Consider the following 24,446-nt stretch of genomic DNA (forward strand, 5'->3'; position numbering starts at 1 on the left):
TATTATTAAGAATACTAGATTTCTGGTAGTATTATGTAGATCTCAATAACTTAGTTCTGTACCTTTGAAGTCAATAAACTACTGTAAGTATCAGAAGCAGGACTGTGCTAGTGCTGTGCTATGAACTTCTTTACAAATCTATCCTGCATACACACCTTTGGGTTTAATGGTATTGTTTTCAATACGTGGTGTATTTTGGAATGCAGAGGCTATTTCTCATAGTATATATATACAGAACTTCTTCAAATCATTCAAATTTTAAATCGGGTTTTAAGATGTTCATGTTGAGAAAAAAGTTGTTGTTTCTGCATGACTTGTAGTTTTGCTGCTTGATTTGGTTATAACAGTGGCTGCTTATCTCACAGTTCTACAAAATCTTCACAGAGTTATGGTCCCTCCCACACGTCAGACTCTTAGACTCCTGAGTAAGGTTTGCATAAAGTTGTTTCCTAACCAAGGTGTTTCCAGGACTTTGCTGCATTTGATACTCATGAATATAAAATACCTTGTGGTGGTAGAAGGCACGAGGAAGCATGAAGATGGGAGCAGTTTTTCACAGGTGACTTTACTACTATGATTTCAGAAGTTGGTTCTGTGAAACCAAATCAGACCATCTCCCACTCCCCCTTTTATTTTTCTGTGGTGTAGTCTAGCTTTATTTTTATGTTTTCTTTGGTGTTTAGTCCTGGCCAGCTTCATATTTTCTTATAGTGTTTCATGGTATCTTTGGACACAGCCATTTCTAATCTTTTCTTTCTTCAAGAAGTTTCTTAGAGGGAAAGTTACATTGCATTTCTTATTAGAAATATAACAGAAATTTGCTTTAATATTGGTTTGGAGATTCTGCCTTCCAGTGATCATTTGCAATTTCTGGATAACCTTCAGTCTTTGTCTTATAACAGTGTTAAAAAAGGCAAGACTTTGTTACTTACAAGGCCGTTTTGCTTCCCTCTGCTGTGTTATTGACTTTGTTTTCAAACTGTGCCATTAGAACTGTTAAAAAATGAGAAACTTGCTATCTAAAACTGCCACGGACTTATACGAGGGACAAGAGGACAGCAGTATTGGTCCTCTGAACATGAATCTAGAAATAGTAATAGCAGTGGTAAGAAGGTGGTAAGAGTAAACAATGGAAATCACCTTAAAGAATGACACCATGCAGAGAGCACCATGAGGGAAACCTCTCTATCTAAAACTTCTCTAGAATTTTTGCAGACTGATCACTCCTTGCTCCCACATATCTTCCCTTTCTGGGAAGTTTTAGCTGCAGACACCTGTATTAGTTGGACCTTCACCTTTAGCTGAACCAAATCTTCTACTTCTTTGGTACATTCCTGATGTGGACAGACCAGTAATATAAGACCAGCAAATAATTTTTGTTTGAGTGGATTTTGAACCAGATGTTAGATGGTGGGAATACTTGTGCCCTGAGCTACTGTTCACTCCATTCTCCACCTGGCCAACTACAGCTCATATGGAAGCAAAGTATTTTAAGAGGTGGACAGTTAATTTGCTTTGTTCCTAAGGACATATTTTCTGTAAACTTTTAAAAATACTACAAATTATTGTAGCCACGAGATAGTAAGTAGCTATCTGGTGGAATGAATTCCATGCGTAAAATCTGACAGCAGGGGAAGTACTTGTGAAAGTTTGTTTTTCTTTCATGTCGCCTTATTGTGCAGGAAACAGTGCCAGCAATTGGACATTCACAAAATAGTTAGGATGTCACTGAATGAAACATGTCAATTCAGGTTTGGCCCGAGTCATTCTGTACACAGTTGCAAACATATGCCACTGATTGCAAAAAATTTTAATTTATTTGCTGTTTGGATAAGGAAGCTGAAGCTGTGATTCACATGTTTTTGAACTGAGTGCACTGGGATGGGATAACCATCTGTCCTGTAAGTGAGATGCTCGGCTATGTGTGGCTATTGATAGTAACGCGGGTTACTGGCTAGCAGTCTTATCTAAGCGGTTGCCAAAGGTTTAGGAGTACACAAATAAAAATGAGTTAAAGTGACCATTTTTAAGGGACTTCTGAAGCTTTTAAAGAAAAGCAGGGTTTGTGAGTGCAATAGTCCTGCTTCAAGTTCCTTATTTCGAGCTAAGCTTACCAATTTAATTTTAATCCCTTTCAAACGCCTTGGTCATGCTTTGAAGATAGCAAACCGCCCCCTCAAGCTCTGAAGCTGAGCCGTGGCCCTTTTTGTTTCCACAAGCTGAAAATAAAGTGTTCACATGAGCTCATTTACAGAGAGTAGAGTTGGCAGCCTTATCAGGAGAGGAGAAAAGAGCTCTGAAGATGAAAAGCTATCGCTGTGACAGAAGTCTTTATTAGGTTGGGCAGTAATGGAACGTAGTGTACACGGGATAAAGTGATGGCTACCTAGAGCATTTAGGGGAAACCAGAAGAGTAATAATGTTTTATGTTGTTCTTAGGCTGGCTTCTTTGGTGATCCCTCTGGCCTAGGGATATTTGGAGTGAAAAGGGGACTATGTAAACAGAGTACTGTCTGTACATCTACAGCCTCTGCCGGTCACAAAAAAGAGTGAATCAGAAAAAGGAAAAGTAAAGATGAGTCATTATGTAGTTTTGTAATTACTCAGCATTCCCTGTTGTGGCAGCCTTCTATCTAGAGTTTGCTAGGAGACAGACTTTGATTGAAAATCCCTTTGTCCACTTTCACATATATGTGAAATCCCATTTACAGCAATTATTTCTGTTGTTGAAATTCACATATTTCAGGATAATTTTTCATATAATACAGATGCTAAATGAATAAGTATGTTAAGATAATACTTTAGTATTATATATATAATGTATAAAAAATATAATTAGCTATGAGAGTACAACACTTAATTTTTTCAGCTTCCTCCAGTGAGGTACTTCTGCATTCAAGATGAGATGTCACTTTTCTGTGTTTCCACAAAGAATCTCTATATTGTTGTCAGAAGTTTTGTTTGTAGTGGTTAAAAAGACTTTGTACAACAAGCAACTGATCACTCAAGCCCACTGAAGTTAGGAATTTCTGTCATTCCATTCTCTTTCTGTAGATTGGGACTGCAGTGTGTGATAAGTACTATGCAAGCAGCAGTTATGCTCGCTGATGCCTTCTTAACCTGTAGTGAGCAAGACTATGTTTGCCAAGGATGTGTGGAACATGCCATTTAGCATAGCAGGCAGTAGTGTTGCATGGACCTGTGTTCAATAAGTGTTGTGTAGCCAGCCTTGTGCTCCCAGGTCAAAGAGGGGTAGAGTGTCAGTTCCGACCGATGCCTGCCAAAGCCGTGTTTTCCATACCTGGGAAACAGCTTGTCATTTGGGTGTACCTTCATAGCTGTATGTACATACATCCATGGATATGGGAAGGATTCTCCAAGAGCCACTTCACTCAGCAACTGCTGATCGCAGTTTGGAAATACGGTCTATAACTGGGGCTCGTCTTATCCTTTTAAGAGTTATTCTTGTGACTTCAAAAGGCTGTGTTAATACTGTTTTGGGGGCCTAAGGAATTTTAACGTGGGCATAAGTCTTTGTTTGCTTTTTCTGTATTTATTTTATCTGCGTGAACCAACTGATCTGAATTTGGCTTGATGGACTCCTTTTCTTCCAGCTGAATGCAGTGGCAAAATTTCTGCTGACTTTAATGGGAGTAAGACTGGAACTTACTGTTATGATATAAAAGATCAGCTTTATATTGATAATAAGCAGTTTAATTCCACAATTCTTCTCCCCATCATTGACAACCTATATGGCTTGTTGTTGTTTTTTCACTGTTTGATTTCCTTCTTCAATAAAGATGGTGTCTTCTCACTAACCCAGGATTAAAGTCAGGGCAACATTTTGTATGTAACAATGTTTTCAAAACCTAAACCCATTAGAATTAGTGGTACTTCAGCTAAAAGAAATGCCCTTGTTTCTGTGGTTCTTATAAATTTCATGGCTGCTATGAAATTCAGATAGAGACATGTATTGCTTTTATAGGTATCTCTGCCCCCCAGTAAAACAAAAAAGCTTTACTTGAAGTTTTGAATTGCCTACTTTAATGCCTTTAAACAATAGACCCATTTTTTCATTTAATTAAAACAGTAAAAGTTGTGCCTCAACCATACAGATTGACAGAGGACTGTAATTGATTTGGCTAATTTCTCTTTTTTATCACAATTAACAATAAAACACAGTGCATTTTGCTGGAGAAGTAACTGAGTAAAAAACAATGAAAAAGAAAGATAGATGGCACTAATACAGCTTACATTAGTTAGGAGGGTATGTTGAATATTATGCTGGGAAAAGTCTGCAATTGGGCTTTTAGTGGTATGGGAGTTTCAGTTACAGTTTTCTCTGAGTAAGGGCTGCAGGCAGTTGTTCAACAAGAAAACTGTATAAAATCATCTGGTTTTAATAACAGATCTTTTTGCAGTGAAACATGGCACTGATCTTTGAGTCCTCAGGTAAACTTCTCCATAATAAAGAGTGAAGTGTGATAGAAAACCTTCTTTTGAAAGATAGACTTAGCAGTTTTTTCCTGGACTATATCAAGATGCCATATTTGAGTGTAGAAAAAGCACCACTGTTTACTGGTCCTACATCCAAATTAAATTTTTGAAGTTTTGTCAACAGTTGTACATCAAAACTGAAAGGGAGGGAGAACCAGAAAACAACTAAATTTTTTTATATGAGGTTCTTGCACCTTTGCAATAGTTTTGTTCCTTCACTGTACTTACTTTTTTGCAAAACAGTATTTAGTCTGGTTCCTCACATTAATAATGTAAGTTGAAACTAGCACTAAATAATCCACTTTTTTTTGTGGTATCTATTGATGAATGAAATGGACATGAAGGAATTCGTTGTCTCACCCTAGCTATTCTCAGTGGAGGAATTACTAACCTAGCCATTGATCTTCCTCATTGGCAGGATTGACTGTTGCAATTGCATGTAATAAGATATGTTTTCTGTCCTGATTTTTAAACTGACATAGTTTTACACTTCTTAAAATCAAATAATATGCATTAACCAGTTTGGCATTGTACTTTTGTGAATCACCATTCATTCCATGATTCACGACGTGTGAGAGGTATCTAGAAAACATTGGATTATGGCCCAGTTCAGCAGCAGCAGTCCAAGATGAGCAGGTAAATAAATGTCTGCTCACTGTGAATTGTGTTGGTTCACGTAGCTGCCAACATGGGCAGGATTTCTTCACTGATACTTCAGACCTCATGTGCATAACAGTTAACCTGTTCGTTTGGGTTTTGGTGTTGAGAAGTATGTTCATGAAGTATGTTCAACTTTTATTTTCAATTCCTTCTTAAAGCTCAGCACATTGAGCCTTCCTTTCTTATGCATATGCTGCCAAAGGAGGATTGTCTCTAGATAAATTATGCCCTCTCTTTCTTAAACAAGATTAAAGAGCTTCTTTGGATGTTAAGTATAGTGTCCAGCGCTTGAAATCCCAGTCTGTTTAGCTCACTGTGACAATTGCCAACTCCATGGAGTTTTGATGAGGATTGTATACCTCACTGGTATGATGTGCAACATGGTTTAAGAAATCTAAAGGATAGAGAGCTTTTTTTGATGTTTAGTACTAAAGACGAAAATCCTTTCCTAAGAGTAGAATCAGGAGAATTTCCTCATCTTTTAATTAGATAGTTTTAAAAATGAAGAAGTCCATGTAGAGGATTTAAAGTTTTATTTTGATACTGTTTTGTGAAAATGATTTTGAATAAAAAATGGACTACAGTATTTCGACCCATCAAAATTATAGAACTCTGGCTCTGCATTTATTTGGGGTTAAGGAATTTTTTGATGTGGAATTAGAGTAATCTTTGGTCTGTGGAAGTTATACTAAAATTCACTCTGAATGTGAAAAGGGCTGGACAAAGACAAGATTGTCAATTTAAATTTTGCACGACATTCTCATTTTTTTCCTTTTTTTTGCTCATAATCTTAATTTAGAGGTCCAGTTACCATTAAAACTCTGCTGAGTTGATGTATTTAGGACATCTGGCCAAGTTTCCTATTGATCTAGTGCTTAACTGCAAGTTAACCTAATTTCAAGGAATATGTAAGTACCATCACTGAGAGAACAACAGTCTCCACAAAAAGTTGGCACAAAGTAGAGACATTTACTGCACTTCCACTCTTCGTGGGGAGTTTGAAAAGATGATCACAGAGCAATCTGAAAGGAAAGACACAAACTTGAGAGAATAATAAAGAGGTATCAATCCACTATACCACACCATCTCTGACACAATGGCATGACAGGTGGAAAATAACTTAACTCTGTAAAATAGGGAAAAGGCAGTAAAAAATGAATTGTGTTACAGTTTCTAAAACCTGCCTCAATTCAAGAAACAAATGCTCCTGAGCAGTGCCAAGGTGTACAATTTTCGCATAAATCTCACATGTCAGCAAATGGGAAACATGTAAAATCTTAAGAAACAGTATCAGGAATATCAGATTTGTTAAAACCATTAAGATCACTGATTTAGAAAGGTCCCATCTTCACTCCCAAAGGCCCTCTTCATAGGATCCATCCTCGGTGGCATTTGTTTTGATTTTGTCCAATGAATGATATGGCAGACTGTTCCCAGAAAATGTATTTCCTATAACTGATGCAAGATTTTGCTGGATATGAGCATAATTAGAGGCATGTTCTTCAGTGGTCGGTTCCTTTCTTTTCTGCAGGTTAACTAAGTTAAAGCTTCAAGGGAGAATGTTTGAATCAGTTTCTTTCAAAAATACAGGCAAGATCTTACTCCTGTTACATCATTATATAGTAATGCAATAAAGTGTTCTCTCTTGTTCAGAACTCTCTTCATGTTTTTATACCATTCTTCTGCATATATCTAGTCTAGATTAAAATTAGTAGAAAAAAAACCTTGAACATCTAAAAATAGATTCAAATTTGACCTCAGGATCGAAATACCTTCTGTAACAAACAAATACATTGCAGAGGGAGGTTCTGATGCAAAGAGAAGATTGTCAGGTCAAAGAAAGGGAAAGGAAAAGGAGGAAGAAATGGGTTTGCTTTGTTTAAATAACAGTCCTTTGTATAATTTTGGGTCTTATGACAGTGATGTGAAGATACAGTGATGGGCAAAATCTAAACGTGGAAAACCGAACCACACAGAGACTTTATTTGCCAATGTCTCTCCAGACCATTACTTCTTGTGTTGTTTCCTGTATTTATACAGGATAAAAGAATGAGTAAGTAATTTTGAGTCTTAGCTTTTATTAATCATTAAGCAATGCAGTGTCATTGGTTTGAGTTACACAGTGTTGTGCAAAGCACATGCAGCCTTTAGTGATTGTTCTCTCAAGAGTTCCTGCTGGAGAAAGAAAAGTGTACTCACTGCAGCATATTATGGATCTTGTCATCTCCTTTTCCTTTAAGCCTATGTCTATTTTCCTGATCACAGAGGTGACAGCAGTTACATTTTTTCATGGGGAACTCACAGAACCCAGGGAACTCATCTACACTCAGGAACAATTTGACTGCCCTTTGTATCCAGTTAAGTTAGAACTTATGTGCATCTGTTTCTTGGTGCTTCCTTTTTCAGATCAAGAAGAATGGCTTAGTAATAAAAATTAATTCAGTATATCTTTCCTTTAGATATAAGTTTCATAATCTGGCTTTCAAAGGAATGAAAGAAACCTTAAAACTATATGACGATTATACTAAGACCATTTCTGGTACTTTTGTCAATAGTGTCAAGTAAATTTTTTTCATGTGATTTATTTACACTTCATATGAATATTTTAAGTTGTGATTGTCCTCCCTTGACCTAATAATTCTATTATATTTATATCATAACAAAGATATATAAATGTTTCAAGCAAAATCTTCTGTGAACTGGCCTGTATACTTTCATAATATAGACAAGAAAAGTATATTAAAAAAAACAAACAGGAAGTGAATGTAAAATTACAGAACATTAGGACATCTTCTGTTGAATTGATTGCTTCTGAAGGCAAGAGAACAGTATCCTTAGTAATTAAAAATGTTTAACGTTTCAATCAAAAAAGACAAGATGAAAGTAGGGCTAAAAAAATTCCCTGTTCATATATGTCAGGTGAACTTATACAGTAATAGGTGAAAGGTCACTACATATTTAATGGACAGAGACATTGGAAAAGGTACTCCATAATATGCCCGTGGCTCTTTCTGCAAGAAATTTTGAATTTCTGATAAAGCTTCAGTATAATTCAATTATTACTGATTTTTTTGGTGAACTAATACCATAGAGTCACAGAATCATAGAATATCCTGAGTTGAAAGGGACCCACAGGGATCATCGGAATCCAACTCCTGGCCTTGCACAGGACACCCCAAGAATCACAACCATGTACCTAAGACTGCTGTCCAAAAGCTTCTTGAACTCTGTCAGGCTTGGTGCTTTTTCTGCTTCCCTGGGGAGCCTCTTCCTATGTCCAGCCACCGTCTGGGTGAAGAATCTTTACGACGATGAGAAGAGACTTGGATGCTTAGAAATCACAAACACAATTTTGGATTGAAGTGTACATACACTTTCTGGTCAAGTTGCTCAGAAACTGTCCTTGCAAGAGGGTTACACACATTTGTTTGGTTTGAGGGTTCTAGTTATAAATATCTTGAAATATTCTTCTAGATTTCTACTTGTGGGTTTGTTTCATTAAGTTATTTTGTGCATAACCTCTCATCTTTTTATTCAGTAAATTCTACTCTTATTTTAGTCTTACTGTCTTTTAAACTGAATGTCACAGTCCGTAAGAATGTATAGCAATATGTTTAAAAGAAAAACGAAAGAAATAATGAGTCCGTTGTATGTGTTTTAATGGGACAGGAGAACTTTGGGAGATAAAGCAGAAAACTTTGAGAGCAACACAGTATTTGGGGAAAAATACAAAGCCAATGGAGGTGAACTGTTTGTTCTTCCTTCCCTTAGAAGTAGCTCTGAAGAAATGTATAAACTTCAGTAGAGATATACTAAATTTGCAGTGGATTGAGTGAGAAGACTTTGGTTTCCTGATTAGAAATATTCTTTTCATGCCCCTAGAAAAATAAAATATGTGTGTGTTTAGTACTGCACATGGTTAATATTCCCATTGAGATCTGCATTTGGAAGGAGGATAGACATATGTCAATTTAAATAGACTCTGCTTGCCAGGAATCACTGACTTAAAACTTCTTTTTTTCCCCTTAAATTCTGCATCTGTTAAAATTCTGTATGAAAATAATTTATGACAAAATTTTATGCTTTATTTCTTCTTTTAAGTAATGTTTATGTAATTATGTCACCCAATTACTTGTATTAACATACCCTTGTGCACTTGACAGTTTTTCTTCACAGCAGTTGCCATTGCAATTTGAACAAAAATATTCTCCTCTTTTATGTGAAGGCGCTTTTAACAGGAAGAAGCTGTTTCTTGTGAAAAAGGAATAATTCTTGTGACAACAATCGTTGACCTTTTTTCTCTTTCTTTTTGTTTTGTTTTGTTCATTTAGTCTGGCTAAAATTACATACATATTCATGTATTTTAATAAGAACAAAGCATTACTCTTGGATATTTTCCATAAATTTGTTCTCATAAGCAATTTGATAGACATCTACTATAACTGTAATGGGGGAAGTTTGCAGTAAATCAGTCTGCATGGTTTAGAAAACCAGAATTTATTTCCCAAAGGCCCAACGTTACCTATGAGATTAGAAGAAAATTGTCACTGTTTCTCTTTTAGAGTAGGGACATTTTATAATCAGACTATATTTGTTTAAAATATAATCAGACTATATTTTATTAAAGTGAAATCAATTTACCTCACAATATTAATTGTTTGTAACATTATGGGCAGTCAAAAAGTCTGGAAAACACTGAGCACATTGCAGTTATGTTTTTCACCTGGGATTTTCTGCCTTGGCTCTGATCCTCCCCTATTGCTAACCACAAAAGAATAGTCAATATGCTGGTTAACCAATATACTTGTGTATGGAGTGCTTCTATCAGTAGTATCAGTGAAGTGGTATCACTAGTAAACTTTCCATTAATTGCTCAAGTACTACCTCGAGATGAGATGCAGAGACCACAAACAGGATAACCTGTCATTCCAGGGTTCTAGGCAGACTGTCAGGTTATGAGGCTGGCAGGATATATGAGCTAATGTATAAACCAGTTACACTCAGGGCGTGAATGAAGTGTTTGGGAGAATGCTTAAGATTCAAAATGAACAGTTGGATTTTTTTCATTTGTAGCCCCAGAACTTTGCCTGTATCTGTTAACTCCCTCTGTTTCATTTTCTTTTCCGTTACTGTATGAGGAAGAAAATCTGATACTTTCACATGCTGTAAACATCTACCCATATAATTCAATTGAAGGACTGGAGCCTTCTCTTGTAAAATTAAATAACTTAAAAAAATTATGCCCTATTTTACTCCTCACTTAACCTTAGCATGAGGACTTCATTAATTAATTTTGGTGGGTTTCTGCTCAGTTTCCTTTTCTGATTCTTATATATGCCCAATTCTTTGATAGTGGTGTTCTCGGAATAACAGGGCAAAGGTTATATACAAGCAAAGGAAAAGGCATTTTAAAAGGATTTGTTTGAATAATGATATATAAATACAGAAAAACCTATTTAAAAATGTAAAGGCTTTCAATTTTGACCGCACTACTTCTACCAGATCTTCCACTGACTCCTACAATACTCTAAATACTCTGGAAAATGTTGGGGCAAATGTTTGTATACTTTTTTTAATACAAACTTAGATACTTTGTATAAAATGGAAATACTTATTTTTTGAGTTCTGGGGCTGGAATCATGAGCCTCCATAGAGACCATTTGTAAAACCCCTTCCTGGCAAGGCCATTTGGAATGTTTTTACCTATCACCTCCAGAAACCATAATATACGCAGAGAATGTACCTCCTTTTTTTTTCTTTTTTTGTTTTCACCTTTCAAAGCAGTGCTACAGTACTAATAGAAACAATTCCACCACATTGACATTTTACATAATTGTCTTTATTTTACTCTGATATGCCTCGATTTGATGCCCTCTAGCCACTTAATTTTGAAATTTTGATGTTGCTATTGAACAGTTGTTACTTTAACACAGTGCAAATAGTGAAGCAAAAAAACTTAGATTTTTTTCTTCCACATTAACTCTGAGATTTTCAGACAGAAGTAACACTGCACAGGAAAATGCTGTGATGTGCTATGTCAGTACCTTCCAGTCTGAATATATTAACACAGATCACTGTTTTTTTTCCGGCTGAAATAGCAGACAAAGACTCTGCTCTTTAAAATAAGCAACTACTCAGAGAAATCAGAAAGGGAATAGAAACCAGAAATTTCAAATTCCTGATAGTCATAAAATGTGCCCATCTCTACTATGTACTCATATAAGCCCCTGTTGAACTTTACTCTTGTAGCAGATAGAATTGTAAGAAATAAAAAGTTAACAGTATGTGGACAGGAAGAGCAAGGTGTAGAAAAGCCATATGATTTGCCAGAGACACCTGAAACTAGTAATATAAGATCTTCATTTATCTTGAAATTAGAATTATTCTGTAGTTATACTGCAAGATTACTCTGGGACCCCAAATGAAACTCTGCTGTGTAACTCATATCTAATCCTGAAAAACATTTACACACAGAATAACAAAACAGAAGACAAAATTCACATATTTTTGCTGCAGAACTAAAGCCAAAAATTAAGAATATCTGTCACATTGTCCAGGTCAAGCTTATATTTTCATATGAAGTCAATGCATAGGTTTAAAAGTACCCCATTTTATTTAACATCAGACTGGCATATCCACTCATTAAATTACTTTAGATACTCTAGCTTCCACTGCAGTCTTCTGTATAAGTAAAATTGATAAGGTATACTTACACAATACTTACACTATAAATCATGATAAGATATAATATTCCTAGAAGTGTGTTAGCTGCAACCAGAGGGTGTAAACTTCTTGGACTGTTTTCCCATTGTGCCACCTGGCCTAGATTCTACAGTGCCATAAAATAGCATGCAGAAGACAGGGGGAAGAAATTCAGAATTTTGCTATACCTTTTGTGGAAGCTTGAAGGATGAAGTCTGAAATCGATGCAATTCCACAAGTATTTACTCTTTAAAAGAATAAAAAAAAAAAAAAACAGGGAAGAATTGCATAGTGTTTCACCAACAAAAATGTAGTTCATAATTACTCAATATATAAATAGGAGAAAGACTGCAGAGAGAGTATTGTTAAAAAAATTGCTAAGAGAAAAGACAATGTCAAAATGGTGTTTTCATGAATAAGCCTTGGAAAAGTCCAGAATTCTATGAGAACACATATATTTGCACTAAGGCGAGTTTAGATTCAACTGGCAATATAAAGCCACCTTAACCATAAATTTAAGTCTCGCTTAATTTGCCAGATAAGTGCAATTTGGTAACTAAATTTTGCTCATCTTACTCTTGCACAGTTCATCACAGAATGGCTGCTCCTTGAGGAAGATGAAAAAGATTTTATGCCAAAGGAAAAAAAAAAAAGAGAAGAGGATAATAAAACAGAAAAGAAAAAATAATCCCAACCTTAGGAATCATGTGTGTTAGGGTAAAAAACTTAATATGTCAATGAACTTTTGCATCTGTTTTAAAGCTCTAGTATAATAAGAGGCATCCTTTAATTTACTCTAGTTCTGTTCCAGCAAAATGAGATCACTTCCTCTAGATAGAAATCCTAATTCTAAGAGATTTTTCTTGGTCCCAGTAGAATCAATATGATTTTGTATAAATGTTTCAACTCACACTATTAAGAACTTTCCTATGACTTCTGGATCACAGATTAATTCCAGAATCCCACATCCTCCAAGTCACTAACTGAAATACTGTGAAACTGCACATTATTGTATCTGAAAAGGGTATTGAGGTCTTGTTCATGCTACTGGTACTTCACAGTCCGATTATTATAATGCATTTCATTTCAATCTTCCCTTCTCTCTTGAGAGTTGCCAGCAAATGGTCCAGAACTTCAGTTAGACTTCTTTTCTATTAGAGTTGTCACTACCATAGCTCTTGAATTCTTTATAAGCTCTAGTGATGTGATCTAGAATAAAGGCCTGCTTTTGACCTTCAGGCATTGGTATGGCCTTGCTCAAACTTACTTTTTGACCTTTCTGTCTCCTGGCGTTCCATGTCCTCTCCTTGGATCATCAGCCAAGCTGACTTTCCCGGTCTGCACTTGTCACCTTAAAGTAATGGTTACAAGTGTATTGATGCAGTAATGACTTTACAGCCCAGCAAGCTCCACTTCATTAAATTGGTTGTAATTTGAACTCTGAAACAAGATAGCATCTTCTGTAATTATATTTAAATAAATTAAGGTAAGAACTGTGGTATTTAGTTAGTGATAGATTGCCTTTATTTATTCTTATACCTTGTCCCAGGACGTTGTATGCATAATTAAAAAAATAAGGCATATACTACCATATAGTATGGTTATGATATATAAGCACATTGACATGAAATTTAATGGTGCAATTAGCAACAGTATTTTCTCTGTTATTCATAAAAGCTGTTGCAGTATTTTACACTGCTTCCTGGTAATTAGTATATTAGTAATCCAGGTAGTGGGGAGAGAACTATTATGTAATGTTAACTGCTTAATTTCAGAAACATCAGGGCTTTATACATACACAATCCTAGTTCTGCATTGCTTTTCCTTCACAGTTTACAAATATGCACGTTTTGCTGCAACACAGGCTGTTCCTCACTTTGGAAACTTGAAGGAAAATAAGTAGAAGCTTTATAACCTGCATTCACTGGCCTAATTTCAGTCTCTTTAAAATCAGCGTGAGTCTAGCGTAATTCCAATGAAAACCTTGTAGTATAACTCAGAAAAGGTCAAATTTAGGCACTAGTAACTAAGTGCATAGAGCATATCTCTTCCAAAAAAGAAACAGATTTTTTTTCTATGTTCTTATGTGAAGTATAAAAGATATTCTTTTGTAATATTTGAGCTAATAATGGGATAACGGGTGTTGCATGTTTAATGCAACAGAGTAGCTGTCATGTTTCTCTTTTTTTATTTTCTTCTTTCTTTCCACACATTCACCTCTTCTTGAACAGAAATAAAAGGTTCAAGGCTTGTCAGCATCAGTTTATAGATAGCTGTTTAAAAATAATGAGGTATTGGGTATTGTAAGGCTCAGGGCTGTCTTGCCAGACTCATTTATTTCCATTCACCTTTTGTCAGAATTGCAGACAGAAGACATTCAATTAAAACTTGTCACCTGTTGCCTGTGACCTAATTTGTATTTGTGAGTGTCACAGATTAGGATATGGAGCCATTAAAAAATGTAAAGCAACAGTAGGATTCTCAAACATTTTATTCCACATTTTCTTTGCGTGAACATCTTTGTTTATGGACTGTTCTTCAAAGGAAATCAGTTGTGCTAAGAAATAATAGAACTTATTTACACGAAATCTCATTTACATGGGAAAACTGAGGGGATTTTATGCACATTCTTTTGTGGTTTAATGCATAAATGACAGTGCACAAATTTTCAGCATGTAGATGATTAGTTCATGCCAAGTTAATGTTCCTTTGAAGAGGTTGAGTACTGAGCTGTGTAAGTAATACATTTATCAGTTCTTTTGTCAAACTGAAAAAAACAAACCTTTGGGCTTTAACCTAAGAGGTGTTTTTGTCAGTTCCTTTGCAAAAATCCATCTCATCCTTCTCATCTCCTCCTCCCAGGACAAAAATGAAATTTCTGAAGTTGCTTACATTTGGTTGCCTAGAAACTTTGTTAACTATTAAACATAAGCAAAATCTGAAATAAAGGGTGGGTTTGAAGCACTTGTTTTACAGAAGCAGTATTTTTCTTTTTTGATTTTTTCAACCTGGAATAATTCACTAAGTATTTTAATTAGCCTGATTATTTTGGTTTTTTAAATAATAAACTGGTTTTTGCAAATCGTTGTCAGAGGAACAGATCAATTAGACAACTTATAGTCACAGAGCAAGTTAGATATTAAGATAATAAACCCTGTTTTGTCTTTCAGTCAATTATATAGGTGGTTCATGAACTAAATTGTTTTATAGGAACCTCTAGGGGACAGCCAATTTTATCCCATATTAACCAATAGTTTTTGATATTGACTGAATGTAAAGTAGGAAGATGATTTTTAGACTTCCTATGCTACACTAAGTAATGTGTTTAATTGTGCAGATAGCTATCAGAAGACAAAACACTAAAGCCTTCCCCTGCTAATTGTTAGTTCAGTTGTAGATCAGGAAAGCTTTAATGTGAGTCATAGCTTTTATCTTCTTTGATGACTTAGGACTCTGTTTTCAAAATCTTGCCTGCCTAGTAGACCCGTATTTTACATCCCTAGCTGAATTTTTACCCACATGTGGTATCCAGATACTTTGTAAGCTGATTTCAGAAGCCCTCTGGCATCTTTGTAATTCAGCACATAAAACAATATGCAGATCCAGAAAAAAAAAATAGCTCATATTATCCTATTTCTTCATGCACTGTTACTTTCTGCACCTTTACCTTACTGAGAGAGGTCTTTCATGGTTTAAAGTGGAAGTATTTTTTCCACTACAAATCTTTCAGACTGAAGGGTTGATGCACTGGCCTCCTAATGCCAAACTATAGAGGTTACTGAAGAGTCTATGGAGTATCTAGGTGACTGTGCATTCTTAGGTCTAAATACATTCTGTCTCTGTTCACAGTGGAAAAATAACTGATTTTTCTGTTCTATGTGAATAAAAGCAAAACACAGAGTTTATAATATTCACTCAAGCTTACTCAGCAATCTTAGAAATAATCACAGTATGTTCAAGTGAACTGAAACACTCTATCAAGAGGCTGTCCCAAAGGAGAACCACATCCAAACCTGCCAGTAAAATTCTTTTTGCGCTTTCCAGTTTTGCTGTTAATTTGGGGGTTTTTTTCCTCTGTTACTGATATTCCTCTGAAGCTTGCCCAGATGCAGGTATGTGGATATTCATTCTTACCAGTCTCACTGTAAAATTTAACACAATGCTGGGAATCTTGCAGACATCTGTAGAAAATGGATTGTTAGCCAGTTACATGTATCAAAAAAAGAGATAGGAATATATTTGGTACCTATCAAATGCTGTTTTAGAGGCGGAGCTTGCCAGAGTGGCATTGATAAAGAACATACCAGCTTGTCATAAGCCTCTTATGTAGGGTGAACAGGAAGAGAGCAGAATTTGAAATTTCTGAAGGAAGTCAAAATTGCAGGTTTGATTCTGCCCTCAAACCTGTTCTTTACCGATGTGCTGGAAGGTAGAGAGGGGTTTTTGATTTATTCAGATGTTAGTTCATATGTAAATGAATTAGATTTATTGTTTCCAAAATATAAAGCTCCACGATTAAAGGTAGAGAGCAATTTCTTACAGGCAGTCCTGGTGTGAGTAGGTCTTGATTTGAAGGATTGGACTAATGCCTTCCAATTTAGTCTGAGAATTTCTTGTGGGTATAGAGGTCTGTGGAAAGGACAAGAATGTTTGTGGGTCAAGTGAACAAATGAAAGTGGAAACCTGTAGCCAGGGTAAGAAGGAGGGGATGGAAAAAAGAACAGAGATAGATGATAAGGGATTAAAGAGTATACTTTTAATATGGCTTGGATCTGTATGGAAAATGAGATGACATGGTTCTTTAGGATTATCATACTGAGGACCTAACTTGCAAAATCCATAATAAGGACAACCTTTTTGATTATGTAACATTGTCACAATGGGTACCTGTCCCACATGAGGTCGTCAAGGCAATGTGAGAAAAGGACTAGAATAGAGAATAGAAATACTAATTTGCAATTTTTGGTGAGGGAGGAACAGATAAGGAAGTACAGAGAAAACAAGTTCAGGTTTGCCTACGTTAAGTTTGTTTGGGTTGAACTACGTGGTGGGTAGCTCATTTGGTACAGCAGCTCTAGTCTTCACTTATTTCTGTGCAAGACTATGTAGACAAATCCACTGTAGAGCAAGCACCCAATGTAATTTTGTGTTGGTAAGCATTTGATAGGAATCATGCAAAGATTATGTAAGGGACCAGGAGGTAATCTTTTTTGCTAGAAGCTTGTATAGTGACTATGAAAGCATTTTTTTCCCTCAAGACCAGCTGGAGAATGTATTAGTATGTGTAATGGCTTTCTTTTAAAAAAGTAGCTATTGTATTGATTGACGTAGTTTCCATCTCTCCATATACTACAATTCTAGTCTAACCCTTAACTTCTGAGATTTGTAAATCATGACTAAATCTGTTACTACCCATCACTCCTGAACAGGCGAGTTCATGAGCTGGGCAGGTACTGAGATGTAAAGTGAATGTGTTGCACTTGAATGTTGGATGTAATTGGTCTCCTAACTGGTGGCAAACCCGTTCTTCCTACTTGTACCCTTTGGTCACCCTGTTTTTCGCGTTAGGGCTCTTGGTTTTGTTTATTGAAGGATTTTAAAATGAGCATTAGGGAATGCAGAGAGACAACTTCCCTGTCTCTGGTGGAGCTGTGTTCAGTGACAATAATGGATGTTTTGACCCTGAAGAACTGTAATCATAATACGTGCAGTGCAGTTCACTGGGTGATGTTACATGAGTTCATTTGGGTGGAGCATGTATCTTTCTTTTCACTTCATAGTTGAGGATTGATAGGATGAGTGAACTGAGTTGCTGAAGACTCTGGCAAGCCACATGCACAGCGGAGCTAAAGCAGATTTCTACTTAACTTCTCCCTGGTACATTAGCTAGATGCCACAATATCCTCCTTAGTAATCTGAATACAGACTGTGTGGAATTATAGCAGTTATATCTGTGATCAAGATGTAAAGCTCCTTCTGCACCAAATGAAGATTTTTGTGGAAAAAAATTGTTTTTCTTTCTTCCTTTTGTTTTTCTAACAGAGGAGGCATCAGTTGTTACTGTCTTGATAGCAGATAAATATATCTTTATGTAATGAATTCTCTCATACGAGCTGTAGGAGTTGCAGGTGAAAATGCATGAATATACTCAGGAACCTCTGGATTTCAGTTTGCTATCTGCCAAACTTCAAAGTTTTTATGGAATATCAGATGGGTACAGTTTCTTAAGCAGTATCTTGCATTGTGTTTACTTCCATAAGGGCTTTCGGGAAGTAAAATATCACTTAGGGTGTGTTGGATTATCAGAAATTGATTCTAAAGTAGCTACTTTCTTATAGTAGTAAGAGCAAGGAAATTTTAGGAGCCAAAATGATGGTAAACTCTGTATCAGTTTTAATGAAATGGTTATAAACCTCTAATTTATAGTCTGTTGGTATTATGCTATCAAAAATGTTTTCACATTAGAATTAGTACTATTATAGACCTAGGTAATTTTAAAATGTGCAGTACAATTGCTCCTCAGTTATTTAGAATTTTTTTTTAAGGAAAGCCTTATTTGGAAGTATAACTGTGTATATTACATGAGGGCGTGGCTCTAAGTACAGTTTTGCTATTGTGATATTTGTCTGTATTTCCTTCCATTGAGTATGTGAATGGCTTGACTGTGTATCTCATCAAATGAAAAGGAGATAAAAAAATTGTTCATCTTGGTAGATTTATATTATTTTAATTTAAGCTTCAGTTCCATTACCTTTTGATTAAACATACTTCTGTCTCATGCTATCCATCTTTTATCACTATGGAATCTGCTGCCAAGCAGAAAGAAGGATGGCATCTGAATTATGCAGAAATCATTTTCTATCTATTTTTCTTCAAATGCTGGGCAGTCTTTTTCATAATCCCACCAATATTGCATGTGGCTAGTTCTAATCCTTTGCCTATTTCTGAATATTCAACTATCAAACCTTGGTCTTTTGCTATTTATTGTCCTAGATGTCATTTGCTTCAGGTGTACCTCAAGCTCCCAATTCAAGGGTGAAGAACAGTGAGTTATCATTAGTTCTGAAAAGATTTGAGCTGTCTGTTTTTAAAGTGGTCTTGTAGTTGTGCATTTCTAAGTATAACTTTAAAACCAAACAAAAATAACCATGTTCTGTTGATCGGATCACCATAAATTTTATCAAATAGCTTAGACCACAAATCAGTCACAAGTTATATAGGTAATTACCATAAATAAGATTTCATTCATAATTATACACTTATTGACCTCTTTGGGTATGTGGTTTGTTTTTCATGTGATTCACAAAATCATAATTGGTAGCATACAATGAGAAGGGTGCTTCTTGAGTTTGACAGAGTGAAATAGGCAGTCTTCTGCAGTAAAACAAATGAAATTTCACTGTTAAGTAGAGGTGATCATTGCCCACTTTCCTGGTGGGCAAAAGCTATTGAGCACTGTTGTATACAATTCACTGCATTATAGTCGCAGATGTTGGTTGTGTCCTTAAGCCAAGTATCTTCTGTGTTAGTAACCTTTATAGATGCCAACAGTGCGTCTGGGTGCATGAGAATCACATGCACACAAAGCCTTCCCTGCGGAGAGAGGAGCATGGAATTAGATCTGTAAAGTGCTGTCTTCCTTGGGTCAGCTAGTGAGTGTTGTCATGTGTTAGCTTCATGTCAGCTTGGACAGTAGGAGATAGAACAACAAAAGAAAGAAAGGAAAAAAGCAAGAAATACAAGCAAAGAAGGAACAAGTAATACAAGCGAAGAAGAAACAAAACCTCCTCAACAAACAACAGTTGGCCCTGGATTTCTGGCTGGTTGGGAAAATAATTTTTCTTCACCAAAACCCAGTCAATCCTCTTTGTTTTTTAAGAATGAAAGGGGTTTGACAGATGTTTGCTGGTAACTAGACTGCGCTACCAGTGTAGGTTCATAAACAGTAAACTCTGTGCTGTGTTCTTCTTGCTGTGCACATAAACCATGACTTCTTTGGTGATGGCTTCCCCTGCTGTCCAGAAGCCAGTTCTGGAGGTATTTTGTGCAAGGGAGAAGAGAGATGGGAAGTAGTAGAGTAGGGCACAGTAATGGCAGTGGAAAATATAAATAGAGGGAGGAGAGCTAAAATAGACAGTGAAAAGAAGAGTGAGAAAGTGAGTTGCACTTTATTACATTGCTCACAGGGATCATTGATACATAATGTGTCCTTGCATTCTTGTGTAGTTAAGTCCATGTCATCAGGGACAAATTTTGCACTTGGTATTACTTGTCCTGTTGCCCTGCATATGTGCCAAGTTTTTCAACTTCAGTGTTATGTTACTACTTGGTTATAGTCACATTCATCCTGGTTGTCTGGAAATTTGCCTGGGTGACTCAGAAAGAAATATTTCATTGTTTTATAGGACCTACCATCTTTCCACCTTTTTTCATTTTGTCGATGAGAGCAGCTGTAGCTTGTTTCAGGAAGGTAAACTCCTATATATCTGTACTAAACAGGTAGCAGAGTGCTTTCTTAAAGCAATGAACAGTATGGAAGTAGAATACAAATGTTAATTCATCGTTGATGACATCTAAATGCACAGCTGTACAATTTCTTTCAAACCTTCATGAACCATTTCAGGTCTTTAAGCCACATATATATTCTTACTTTACTAGGGATACTTAGTTTGTACCCTCTGGCTATCTTAATCCATCTTAATTAGAAGCATTGGTTTTGACTATCTAAACTTTATACAGCACTCATTGTTTCTAAAGTTCTAATTCTCTGTACTTCTCATAATGTTAGGCTTCTATATCTCTGAACTTCTGCTTCTGGCAAAGATGACTGAAGATCAGACTCTTTCAAATGAAAGCTAAACTTGTTAGCTGTTTGTAATAATATGTAAAAATGAATGAATGGTTCTAAACAAACAGGAAATTATGCTGTATATTTAGTCTTGCATGTGTGAAAATCCAAACAGCTTGCAAATACTTGTAGTGCTGATCTCCATTGCTTTCTGAAATTAATCTTTTGAAATAAATATGCTTTTAATAATAAATATTGGAAGGCACGAAGTAGAAGATTGTTACCTGAAAGGCAACATCATAACACATTTAATTACATGTTTGCTTATTTTTCCAAATGTAGGTGTCCGCCTAGACAGAGTACGTGGAGGTCGCCAGAAGTACAAGCGCAGAATAGATGCAGAGAATAGCCCATACCTGAACCCTCAGCTAGTTCAGCCAGCAAAAAAGCCATGTGAGTACACCAGATACACGAAATTTCTCTTTGAGTACAAGGTATTGACTCCTAGTCCTCTTTGCTGAGCTCCTTCTGACTGGAACAAGGGTTTGGTCAGAGGATATTGCCATGAAAACTATATCAATTTAGCTGTTAACAGGTTTTGTTTTAAATATGCTCATCTTTCTCAAGTGGAGTTGAACAGAGAGTGTTTTTTACAGGTGGAAGTGTATAAAAGCATGGTTTATGCAGTGCAAATTTTACATTTACAGGTTATCTTTATTTTCAGTGGTACATAAAATGGTTCATACTGTGATCATTAGCTCATTGAAGCTTCTACTTTCAGATTTCACAAGAAAGTGATTTTTGTAGTTTTCACTAACTAAATGAGTTCGACTGCTCAACCTCCCAATGAAAATACATTAAGAGCCTCATTAATTTATACCTATAGATTAATACACTACCTAGCATTAGATTAAAACAGCAATATGCCACACTAATAACAAAGCAGAGACTGGTAGTTTGGGCTCTAGTACCCTCTTCAATTTTTTTGCTTTGTTTTGTTATGTTTTATTAATGTCCTTGATTGTATCTTGCCAGGCTGAAATTAAGAGGGAGAGAGAGAGATGATCATCTCATTGCTAAAATACAAGTTCCATCCTCTTTGCGATTAACTAAAAATAGTTAGGGGTTTTGCTTTGCAGCTTATATAAACTCAAGCAGCGACTGTACTAATTCCATGAAGTAAATTTAATAGCATTATAGCTGTAGTGCAAGAGGTTGGTGTATTACCCTGAAAAGGCATAACGCTTGTATTAAGTATTGTAAACTCCTCCGAATTCAAACGAGAATACACGTGTCCACTTGCTCCTACCGAGAAGGTTAATTTACTCCTAAAATGGATAAATAAGCCAGAGAAATAAGGAGGGCAAATTCCTCCTTGTCTCCCATTTGCCTCTGCCCCTAAGCCTTTGACAAAACACATGTCAGTTTTAGCCTCTTGAAAATACCTGGCTGTATTGAAAATGGAATTTGTTTCCGATCGTGTTCCCCAGTAGGGGACAGTGCTGTGTACAATACGTTTGAGCATATGGGGATCTGGAGAGCAAATAAACAGTCTTTGAACTCTAAGTGAAAGGGCATTTTAGCTGTGTCAAAGAAAAAACAGCCAGTTTTACATAAAATTAAGGCTTAAGTGAACATATGGCATAGTTTCCTTTTGCCTTTCCAAAAAACATTATGCTGATTATATTCCTTCAATTGTCCAATCTGGCATCTTCTACTCAGCCTCCATAAGCTGTCCCACTGTTCTGTAAATACAATCTAGGGCTGCACTAAGCAGATTTTGCACATTATAATAAAAACTTTCTGATAATACAATAAAATTTAATAAACTCTAATGCTTAATTTCATTAGAGGTTTAGTTTTCCTGGGTGCACAGATTTTCAGTTTTTCAATTACTTGATATTGTCATTGAGTAGAAAGACTGGTAGCCTAACGTACCAAAAAAGCCAAGACCAAACAGACCAAAAAAAAAATAAATTCCAACCCAAAAGCCCCAAGCCCTTAAGGCATGAACTGAGGTTAATGCAATTGTACCAAAACCCAGGATTCTCTGTGTAAACCCGTGATTACTGCAAAGTGGTACTACATTACTTTTAAGACTATAACTACACCAATTTCTTTAAGCTCCGTTTGTCTGAGATAAACTAACCTCCTCATAAATCATTGCTCATTATCTAAGTGCCTCCCTTTTTCTTAGCTTGTCCAGTTACAAACATTTCTGTAACAAACATTTATAAAACTTAATTTTCAAATCTTGACAGTCCAGACTTGAAATAGTTGAATCGGGTTTGTGTGGAAGTAGCCTGGGAGATTTTCTGGACCCAGACTGATAGTTTGTGTGTAACAAAGGCGCAGGAATGAAAATTGGGTTCTATTGATTCTAATTAGGGAAACATTAAATAAGATTTACCTAGCAACAGTGCTCATGGCTATTCAATTTCCTGAGTGATGGAGTTTTCTAAGTACATTCAAAATTTTCCAATGTTTTATACTAGTGCATGAGCCAATACATGTAGCTTTTTCCCTCTACAGGGTGAGAACAGGTGCCTGGAGGAACTTTCCTACAGCTGCTTCTGATCTATACTGTATTTTCCAGCTTCACCATGGACTCTAGTGGTCTGCTTGTAGATCTTATTAATCACAAAATTAAAAAAAAAATAAAAGAGATTTTGTGAATCCTGAATCAAAATATACAATATTCCTGAATCATTTAGCGAATGCCACTGGTGAGGAACCTCATACAAAAATGGAAGAGGTTCTTTGGCCATTTCTTCTGTTGTATGGAAAAAACCCCCAGAACTTGGGGATGAGAGGACATTCATTTATAACTGGTTAAAACATCACAAAGTTGAAGTCCTCAACTACGTATGTTTAGATGTTAAGAAACTCTGTAATTCACTTATTCTACTTTTCAAACCATGTAAAAAAATTGGAATTTGGGAAGAAGTAATATTAATTTTTCTCTCTCCCATGTTTTCTGTGTGAAATTGAACAGAATATGAAGAGACTGTTTAAAAGAATTTAAAAAATGTCCAAAGGCTGTTTGCCAATATAAGTTAAATCTATCATCTGTCATCTTTAAATAAGAATAGAATTCTTCATTAATCAGTTTGATAATCAGGAGAATATTGAGATCAAGAATTGCTCAGTTGGCCTAGTTCCTATAGTTCATATAAAGCATGAATGTATCCCCTTGTAATAAAACATGCTTGATGTGATGGTTTCCAGTTGGCTCTTGCACTTATTATATGAAGGACTAACATATATCACAACTTCTGACACACAAATTTGGAATAAGGCAAAAATTGTTGAGACAGTAGATCAGAATCAAGGAGTCTGTGTCACAAAAGAGCAATAAAGTATCAGAAATCTGAATCAAGTGAGTACGTTATGGAAATATGTCATGGACACTGCTGGGCAAGTCACATCCCAGTCAGCTTCCATTACAGGAGGACAGTGTGTTCCATCCTGTGACTTATATGCAGATAGGGAAAATTATACTAATTCTGACAGCTTTCTCTCCAGTCAGAAAATGCTTGGCATCTTCTCCATTTATATCAAGCCCCATAACTCTTTATCCCACCAAAGGGAACAGATTCGTGTAAAATCACTGAAAGGTGCCTTTTGGGCTTTAAATTCTGATGGGGCATTTGAGGTCACAAGATGTACTTACCATGAAAAATAAAATGTAACTATATTGGGAAATATAGTAATGTATCTTGTATTAGGAGGCTTTAGTCCGTTTTCCGTTCTTCAGTTCTGCCTTCTCAGAGTAATAAATCAGGCTCCCGTATAGAGA

General features: G+C 35.9%; 1 protein-coding gene across 20 annotated transcripts in view; it reads left to right on the forward strand.

The window, feature by feature from the left end:
- Positions 1-24,446, forward strand: part of ESRRG (estrogen related receptor gamma) — a 398,405-nt gene that overhangs the window by 324,129 nt on the left and 49,830 nt on the right. For all 20 annotated transcript variants that reach the window (XM_032681996.1, XM_032682006.1, XM_032681992.1 and 17 more), the window contains one exon: positions 20,990-21,100. In XM_032681996.1, coding sequence (XP_032537887.1) covers positions 20,990-21,100 — 111 coding nt within the window. The remainder of the gene's footprint in view (positions 1-20,989; positions 21,101-24,446) is intronic.

This window comes from Chiroxiphia lanceolata, chromosome 3 (genome assembly GCF_009829145.1).
Source record: "Chiroxiphia lanceolata isolate bChiLan1 chromosome 3, bChiLan1.pri, whole genome shotgun sequence".
In the NCBI taxonomy this organism is placed as follows: Eukaryota; Metazoa; Chordata; class Aves; order Passeriformes; family Pipridae; genus Chiroxiphia; species Chiroxiphia lanceolata.